The sequence below is a fragment of the Nematolebias whitei genome, chromosome 22 (assembly GCF_014905685.2).
Source record: "Nematolebias whitei isolate Nwh7 chromosome 22, NemWhi1, whole genome shotgun sequence".
Classification (NCBI taxonomy): domain Eukaryota; kingdom Metazoa; phylum Chordata; class Actinopteri; order Cyprinodontiformes; family Rivulidae; genus Nematolebias; species Nematolebias whitei.
In genome coordinates, this window is record NC_056519.1 from 1,479,080 (window position 1) to 1,488,464 (window position 9,385).

At 46.5% G+C, this 9,385-nt stretch overlaps 1 protein-coding gene across 1 annotated transcript in view; it reads right to left on the minus strand.

Moving 5' to 3' along the window:
- LOC119428429 (protein-methionine sulfoxide oxidase mical3a) overlaps positions 1 to 9,385 on the minus strand; it is a 23,019-nt gene that overhangs the window by 1,448 nt on the left and 12,186 nt on the right. The window contains exons 16-27 of the mRNA XM_037696111.1: positions 8,870 to 8,956; positions 7,126 to 7,285; positions 6,943 to 7,031; positions 6,728 to 6,794; positions 6,483 to 6,596; positions 5,727 to 5,792; positions 4,616 to 5,206; positions 4,479 to 4,549; positions 1,416 to 1,493; positions 1,054 to 1,104; positions 728 to 961; positions 550 to 643 (exon numbers count right to left, since the gene is read on the minus strand). Of these exons, the coding sequence (XP_037552039.1) occupies positions 550 to 643; positions 728 to 961; positions 1,054 to 1,104; positions 1,416 to 1,493; positions 4,479 to 4,549; positions 4,616 to 5,206; positions 5,727 to 5,792; positions 6,483 to 6,596; positions 6,728 to 6,794; positions 6,943 to 7,031; positions 7,126 to 7,285; positions 8,870 to 8,956 (1,702 nt within the window). The remainder of the gene's footprint in view (positions 1 to 549; positions 644 to 727; positions 962 to 1,053; positions 1,105 to 1,415; positions 1,494 to 4,478; positions 4,550 to 4,615; positions 5,207 to 5,726; positions 5,793 to 6,482; positions 6,597 to 6,727; positions 6,795 to 6,942; positions 7,032 to 7,125; positions 7,286 to 8,869; positions 8,957 to 9,385) is intronic.

The following is a 9,385-nucleotide window of genomic DNA, read 5'->3' on the forward strand; positions in this document are numbered from 1 at the left end:
GTTAGTGCTGGTTCTGATGGACCAGGTGTGAGTTAGTGCTGGTTCAGATGAACCAGGTGTGAGTTAGTGCTGGTTCTGATGGACCAGGTGTGGGTTCAGATGGACCTGGTGTGTGTTAGTGCTGGTTCTGATGGACCAAGTGTGGGTTAGTGTTGGTTCAGATGGACCAGGTGTGGGTTAGTGTTGGTTCAGATGGACCAGGTGTGGGTTAGTGTTGGTTCAGATGGACCAGGTGTGGGTTAGTGTTGGTTCAGATGGACCAAGTGTGGGTTAGTGTTGGTTCAGATGGACCAAGTGTGGGTTAGTGGTGGTTCAGATGGACCAGGTGTGGGTTAGTGGTGGTTCAGATGGACCAGGTGTGGGTTAGTGGTGGTTCAGATGGAACAGGTGTGGGTTAGTGGTGGTTCAGATGGAACAGGTGTTGGTTAGTGGTGGTTCTGATGGACCAGGTATGGGTTAGTGTTGGTTCAGATGGACCAGGTGTGGGTTAATGTTGGTTCTGATGGACCAGGTGTGGGTCCAGGTGTGTAAGGTGAGCTCTGTATGAACCTGCTTCTCCTCTCAGAGCTTTCTCCACCATCACTCCTCTCTCCTCCAGCTCGCTCTGTTTCACCTCCACCTGCTGCAGCTGCCTCTGGATCATCTGAAACAGAACCAACTGAACTTTACTCCACTGCCTCTGATTCAGAACTGGACCTGGACTGACTCTGTCCTCAGGTGACATCACCTGGGCCTTGTGCAGCCTTTTCAGCTCTTCCTGTTTGGCCTGTCTTCTAGCAGCTCTCTGAACACTTCGGGTGATCTTGGAGTCCAGGTCTTGGTCCTCGGGCTCCTTCTGAAACATGCTCTCCTTCACGCTCAGACTAGATGTTTCCTTTGGGTGAACCAGAATCCCCACTACCTCTGTAGGACACGAGGACTGTCCATCAGAGTCCTGGACTCGGTCCTTTGTGGCTTGTTTCTGAAGCAACAGTGAAGATGTTACAGAAGATGAGGTGGGACCTGGCCTGCAGGATCTCCAGAACCATTAGTGAAGCCCATGTGTGTCTGTACCTTGGTGGGGTAAGATCGTCTGAAGGCCAGGGCATGAGGGACATAGATCTGCTGAGAAACAAGATGACAAACTAGAAAAACAAGAATCTGTTTAGGTTTAACTCAAGAGGGATGAGTCCAGCTCAGTCCAGAGACCACTGAGGTCCAACTAAAGCACAGGTCCAGACAGAATGTTCAGGAACAGATCTCTGGAGGGAGAACTTCTTTTTACCACAACTCAAGTTAAAGATGTAAGTTTTAACTGTTGTAATGTTTCAAACATTCATGTTGAGATCAAAATGACAAGGTTTAGGTCATGGGTCCAGGTCTTCTTTTAAAGTTCTGGTTCAACATAAAACCCGTCTGCTATCATCAGCTGATACCTCTTTGTTCGCCTCTTCTTTCTCCTCCACGGTGACTTTCTGGATTTCAGACATAAGATCCAACAGCTCCAAATGCAGCTGCAAACATCAGGAGAACTTCAGAAAAACAGCACCAATCAGAGTCTAAAACCAAGTGATAGTCTGATCCCCCACACAATCCAACCACTATGGAGCACAAGCCAAGGTATCTCTGGTTCTGGTCCCAAGTCCAGGTAAATTTTGAGGGTTGTGTCAGAAAGGGAATCCAACATCAAACACTTTTGCCAAAACTAATGTGAGTTCATCAAAGTAAAACCATACCGGATGAGTCGAGGCCCACGTAAACAACAACTGTCACCGGTGCTGTTGACAAACAGGGAGCCAGAGGAAATTGTGCTACTGTTAGTTGAAGACCACGAGGAGGGAAACATGTCAGGAGACAGAGGAGAGGAGGAAAGTGAAGAATGTAGAACTGAGGGTTGCAACTCTAAATGTGGGGACAATGACAAGCAAAGGTAGAGAGCTGGCTGACATGATGCTGAGAAGGAAGGTAGATGTTTTATGTGTCCAAGAGACCAAGTGGAAGGGCAGCAAGACTCGCAGCATTGGAGCAGGGTTCAAATGTTTTATCATGGTGTGGATAGAAAGAGGAATGGAGTAGGGGTGGTCCTGAAGGAGGAGTTGACAAAGAATGTAGTAGAGGTGAAGAGAGTGTCAGATAGGGTGATGTGTCTGAAGATGGAAGTATAAGGTCTGATGCTAAATGTTGTCAGTGATTATGCTCCACAGGTTGGATGTGATGTGGAGGAGAAAGATCTGGATGATGTGATAGAGAGTATTCGCAGGGAGGCGAGAGTGGTGATAGGAGCAGACCTGAATGGACATGTTGGTGAAGGAAACAGAGGATGAGGAAGTGTCAAGGAAAGAAACCAGGAAGTAAAGATGGTAGATTTCACCAAGAGAATGGAAATGGCTGTAGTCAACACTTATTCCCAAAAGAGGGAGGAGCATAGAGTGACCTATAAGAGTGGAGGAAGGAGTACGCAGGTCGACTACATTCTGTGTAGAAGTGGAAACCTGAGGGAGATTGGAGACTGTAAGATTGTGGCAGGGGAGAGCGTGGCCAGACAGCATCGGATGATTGTGTGTAGAATGACCGTTGTTATGAAGAAGAGAAAAAGAGTAAAATCAGAGAAGAAGACCAAATGGTGGAAGATGAAGAAGGAAGAATGTTGTGAGAAATTCAGAGAGGAGCTGTTAAAGGCTCTGGGTGGTAAGAAAGAGCTTCCAGATGACTGGACTACTACAGCAACAGTAATTAGAGAGACAGGTAGGAAGGTACTTGGTGTGTCATCTGGACAGAGAATGGATGATAAGGAAACCTGGTGGTGGAATAGTGAAGTGCAGGAAGATGTTCAAAGAAAGAGGTTAGCCAAGAAGAAATATGACAGAGAGAGGACTGAAGAGAGGAGACAGGAATATAAGGAGATGGGACGTAGAGCAGAGAGGGAGGTAGCTAAGGCAAAGCAGAGGGCGTACAATGAGTTGTATGAGAGGCTGGACACTAAAGAGGGCGAGATGGACTTGCACCAAATGGCGAGACAGAGGGATCAGGCTGGAAAGGATGTGCAGCAGGTTAGGCTTGTTAAAGATTGGAATGGTAATGTTCTAACAAGTGAGGAGAACGTGACGGGAAGATGGAAGGAGTACTTTGAGGAGCTAATGAATGAAGATAATGAAAAAGAAAGAAGAGTAGAGATCATAGAAACTGTGCAGCAGGAAGTGGGAAATATTAGTGAGGGTGAAGTCCAGAAAGCTCTGAAAAGAGTGAAGAAGTTGAAGGCAGTAGGACCTGATGACCAGTGGAGGTTTGGAAATGTCTTGGAGAGATGGCAGTGAGGTTTTTGACTCAAACATTCAATGGCATATATGAGGGTGAGAAAATGCCTCAGGAATGGAGAAGAAGTGTGCTGGTGGCCATTTTTAAGAACAAGGGTGATGTACAGTGTTGAAGCAACTACAGGGGAATTAAGTTGATGAGCCACACAATGAAGATCTTGGAGAGAGTTGTGGAAGCAAGACAAGAGGTGACCATTTGTGAGCAGCAGTATGGTTTCATGCCAAGAAAGAGCACCACAGACGCCACCTTTGCTTTGAGGATGCTGATGGAGAAGAGGGTCAGAAAGAACTCCATTGTGTCTTTGTGGATTTAGAAAAAGCATCTGACAGGAGGACAGCAGGACATGTTAGACTGGTACAGGACATGTATGAGGACAGCAGGACATGTATGAGGACAGCAGGACAGTGGTGAGATGTGCTGTAGGAGTGACAGATAGCTTCAAGGTGGAGGTGGGAGTGCATCAAGGATCAGCTCTGAGCCTCTTCTTGTTTGCTCTGGTGATGGACCAACTAACAGATGAGGTCAGGCAGGAATCCCTGTGGACTATGATGTTTGCAGATGACATTGCGATCTGTGGTGAGAACAGGGAACAGGTGGAAGAAAACTTGGAGAGGTGGAGGTATGCACTTGAAAGAAGAGGAATGAAAGTCAGTCGTAGTAAGAGTCCATGTGTGTGAATGAGGGAGAGGAGGTGGAACAGTGAGGCTGCAAGGAGCAGAGGTCAAAAAGGTGCAGGCCTTCAAGGACTTGAGGTCCACTGTCCAGGAAAATGGGGAATGTGGTAAAGAGGTGAAGAAGAAAGTCCAGGCAGGATGGAGTGGATGGAGAAAAGTTTCCAGAGTGATTTGTGACAAAAAGGGTGTCAGCAAAGGTCAAAGGAAAAGTTTACAAGACAGTGGTGAGACCAGCTATGTTGTCTGGTCTGGAGACAGAGACATGGACAAAAAGACAGGAGACAGAACTGGAAGTGGCAGAAAGAACATAGGACACAAAGGACAGAGTGAGATGGAGGAGGATGACTCACTGTGGTGACCCAAGAAGAGAGTCAACCTAAGACCCAAACTGTACCTTGAGTGAAGGACGAAAAGACTGCCACCTCCTCTCAGATAATCTGATCTCTGATTGGTTACTGCAGGACCAGGAGGTGGAGTCTGATTGGATTATCATGTCAGGTGGATTCTTACGTTGTTTTGGGGTTTCAATGAACATCTCTGGAGCAGAGTCGATGAGTCCAGATCAGACGCCTCTCCAGTCACTTGGGGAAAAACAAGTTTTATTATTGTGACATATTTATGACATCATCACATTATTGCGCTATCACCTGTAGCTCTTGTCTGATGGGCAGTTTTCTTCCTCAGCGTCTCTGCAGGTAAAGCCCCACCCTTCTTCTTCACCTTCCTGTTTCCAGAGAACATGGTCTTCCACAGAGATCTGGCTCCGCCTCCTTCCACCTCTACCTTTCCAGGAAGAGGAGCCTCTATGAGCCCTGTCAATTGTAGATGATGAGCTCCACCCCCAACATGCAGAGGAGGCAGCAGGTGATGGGGGAGACTCTGAGTTCCTCTGGGCTTTCTCCCCCTTTTACCACCATCTGATGCATCCTCCTTTATCCCCGCCTCCTGATCTTCTGCCTTCAGCTTAGGGAGAGTTTTTTTCTGTGGCAGTTCAGGTGTGATGTCATCAAAGGAGCCCCGCCCCCCGCCATCAGACGGCACCGTCTCTGTGACGATGACAGATGAAAGCGGGGCTTCGGCAACCATCAGCTCGGGGGCGGAGTCAGATGAAGTAAAGAAGGTGGCGGTAGACGGAGTCGATGCGGTGGGCGGAGTCACAGAGGAGGTGATGGAGGGCTGGAAGCTGGGGGAGGAGTCTTGCTCCAGCATGTCAGAGGTGTGAGAAGTAAACTCCTCCTCTGAGGGGGAGGGAAGAGAGACAGGAAATTCATGTTTTAAAATAAACAAAATAAAATAAAGATAGAAGATAATATTTTTTAAAAAATTGTAATAAATAATAAAATATTAAAAAAGGGAAATATATATCTAAAAAAAATAAATACAAAGAAGACAAAGACAGCTAAAGAAAAAAACTTCAGTTTTTAGATTTATTTTATTACTGTTATTATTATTATTATTATTATTATTATTATTATTATTATTATTATTATTATTATTGTTTGTTCCTTGAAAACTAAGCTGTGGACAAAAAAAGACGATCACCAAAGGCCGGATTAGACAATAAAAATGATTTAAAATTTAATTCTGTTGTTGGTGTTTAATACATTTAAACTGTAAATCTTGGTTCCAGAGTGATTGTTGTGTCATAAACAGCCTCATGTTTGTGTTTGTTTACTTTGTTGGCTGATGAAACAAACTGTTGATGAGAATCTAAATCAAGTGTTTTTTTGAATGGAGTCTGGTTGGATCTGGTTCTACCTTCCTCCTCTGACAGCAGACAGAGACCCGAACGAAGCTCCGCCTCCCAGGGGCTGAACTCCCCCTCTACCAGCAGGGGAGACACACAACAACACATCACAACAACAAGTCATACAAACAACAACAACTAGTCGTAATAACAACACATCACAACAACAACAACAACAAGTCATACAAAAAACAACAACAACTAGTCGTAACAACAACAAGAAGTCACAACAACAATAACACATCGGGATAATTTTAAACAGCTTAATTTAAGCTCACCGTCACTGGACTCCTCCTCACTGCCTTCCTCCTCCTCCTCCTCCTCCTCCTCCTCCTCCTCCTCGTCCTCCTCCAGAGTTTCGCTCCAGGCAGACGTCACCTCCTCAGAGGAAACATGAGGTGGACCTCCTCCCTCCTCTGAACTGAGTTTTAACATTAAAAGCAGTTTATTCACTTCATAAGGAAAAATTATAAAACTTTGATGTGCGACAATAAAAATAAAAATGAGTTCTTTGTGCCGTCTGAGACGTCATTTTAAGATTTTATTTGACAGTTTTGGCCTTCTTGGCCTTCCGTACTTTTCCAGTTTTGCAGATACAGTCTAGTTCTCATGGATTTATTTAATTTAAACATAAGTTTTTATGAAGATGATCAAAATAAAGTAGAAGCTGTTAAATGTCAGATGAATATCTGTCCTGACAGTTTTTGTCCCTCTCGACCTTCCATACAGTTCTGACCTGCACCTGAAGTGGACCTGGTGGTCTCCACTCAGGTTGAAGCGGTTCAGGGTCTCCTCAGAGACCTCCTCTGGTTCCTCCTGCAGCTTCTCCTTGGAGCTCCGTCTGTAGATCTCCAGCTCAATCCTCTCCATCACAGAAGCAGCTGCAGACACACCAAGGCAGCCACGCACACACACACACACAAACACACACACACTAAAGCCCACAGTGATTCGGGTTTGAGGAGAACCTTCAGCAGAGCAGGTATGAAGACTGACGGACAGGTGAGCTCACCTGAAGACCGCCGGCGCTCCTCTGTGATCACAGAGTCTGGGAGAGAAGGAGGCGACGTCACGGACGCCTGGAACCACAAGGACCGTCAGATGCCAGTTGTTCATTCAACCAGAACCATCAGGAGGTTCTGGTCTAGAACCATCAGACGGTTCTGGTCCGGAACCATCAGGAGGTTCTGGTACACAGTTTCTGCTCAGAGTAAAGGTTCTTCTCACCAGTGATGTTCTCTGTGAAGCAGTCGGTCTTCTCCTCACAGCCGGTGCGCTCAGCTGACAGTCTGGATGCTGGAGACAGTAGAACCTCCCTGAGACAGACAAGACAACTGGTAAACAGTAAGAACCAGGTTCAGGTTCAGGGGTTCAGGTCAGGGGACAGGTTCAGGAGGATGAGTCACTGACCGCTGCTCCGGTCGAAGGTGTACGCAGCCGGTCTGAGGGCGTCTCCGCAGGACGCGCAGCAGAAGCAGCTACGATGGAAGAACAGGCCTTCAGCGCTCAGACGCTCCATCACATAAAGCTTCTGCTGACAGAAGCAGCAGACGGCGCTGCCGCCGCACACCTGCAGGTCCAGAAGACGAAACACGAGACGGTAACGAGAAATACTCCACAACACACGAGTTGACTTCACTGGATGACTCTCAGCTACTACCTCACTGCATTTCAGCTCGTGTCCAAAATGGACAGAGGTAGAGACATTCTTGTGTTTGCTAATGTCAGTTGGCTGTGGCAGCCATCTTGGATCAGTCTGACTCCAAACGTTAAAGACAAGCAGACGTTCTTCTGTACATTACTTTAAGAAGGTTTCAACAAATCCTGTGGTGGTTCATGAGATATTTTGCTAACAGATAGACAATGACATGATAATTGGGTGAAGGACCCGACAGAACCAAACTACAGAATCTCCCCTGACCCATCATTCAGACAGACAGACAGACAGACAGACAGACAGACAGACAGACAGACAGACAGACAGACAGACAGCTACAACAAGACATTGACCGTCCTTAGTCTTAACCAACACAACCAGAGTTTGGAACCTTTCAAGGATTGGTCTCTCAGTCTAATCAAAACTTGATCCAGTTTCTGTTTTTATTCTTCTGGTTTTACAGTCCAGGAGTAAGAAGTTCCTCTGTTCTGGGGTTCTACGTAACAAAATATTAAACAGGAGAACCTACATGTTCTGCAAAAACAGAGAGAGAATGCTGAAGAAGTTGAACGACTGCTGAAGAAGTTGAACGACTGCCGAAGGAGCTGAACGACTGCTGAAGAAGCTGAACGACTGCCAAAGTAGTTGAACGACTGCTGAAGGAGCTGAATGACTAATGAAGGAATTGAACAACGGCTGAAGGAGCTGAACGACTACAGAAGAAGCTGAAGGTCTGCTGAAGGAGCTGAACGACTGCCGAAGGAGCTGAATAACTACAGAAGAAGCTGAAGGTCTGCTGAAGGAGCTGAAGGAGCTGAAGGACTGCTGAAGGAGATGAAAGACTGCTGAAGGAGTTGAATGACAGCCGAAGGAGCTGAACGACTGCCTGAAGGAGCTGAATAACTACAGAAGAAGCTGAAGGTCTGCTGAAGGAGCTGAAGGACTGCCGAAGGAGCTGAACGACTGCCTGAAGGAGCTGAACGCTTGTTGAACGAGTTGAATGATTGTTAAAGAAGCTGAACATTTTGAAGCACGAATGGCTGAAAAAACTGAAAATATACAGACGAGGATAAAATCCAAAATCACTGACTCAGCCTTCAGGCTCGGGTCTGGAGTTTACCAGGTTCTAAGAGGTTCTAAGAGGTTCTAACATGTTTCAGAGAGGGTTCTGAGGGGGTTCAGGAACTGGAACTTTTTTGCAGGTCTGTAAAGTTTTGTAGGAAACTGGTGGAACTTTTTTAAAGATGATCTTGTTCAGGAGGGTTTTTGGACCCTGGTTCTGGTGTTGGTTTGAGGGGTTTGGAGTCCAGCTGAACAAAGTCCTCAGTTCTCCCTACAGGCTTCTGATCACATGATGTCCTACTGGGACCAAACTGAGGACAGGTACAGCCAGAGGGCACAACAAACAGAGTCCTCTCCTAAAGACCTGGAACCAGATAGACCAGGAGGGTCCAGCTGGTCCAGCGCGTCAGGTAGTGTTCACGTTGGTTTCTGTACCTGCTCGTCTCTGCTGGAGGCACTCTGAGACTTGATCCTCTCTTTGAACCGGAAACTCATCTGCTCCTGCTGGAGGGTTCGCTTTTTCTGACAGAGACAAAAGAACGGTCAGTCTGGTCCAAACTCAGGGGGTTCATGGGTTCTGATGATGCAGGAGGCTCAGAGGGCATTTGATTGGATCAGAACACGAGCAGAGTCTCTAGAATGAGCTGAAAAACTGGATCCAGACTGAAGTGGATCCACAGCTGGACTCAGTTTCAGGTTTCTGTCCGTTTTGAAGCTGCATCACCCCCTGCAGGTCAGATCTAAACCCAGACCACGTCACAGTCTAAAACTTTATAAACTATTCACCAAAGTTCATGCTCAATGATCCAGGTATAAAACGACGGTTCCTTTTTTAAGCTGCGATGTTTCGTCCTTCATCCTGCGGTCATACTGACACCTGTATGAGGCTAACATAGAAACGTGCGTACACCTGTACCATAGAAACGTGCATACGCCTGTAACCATAGAAAT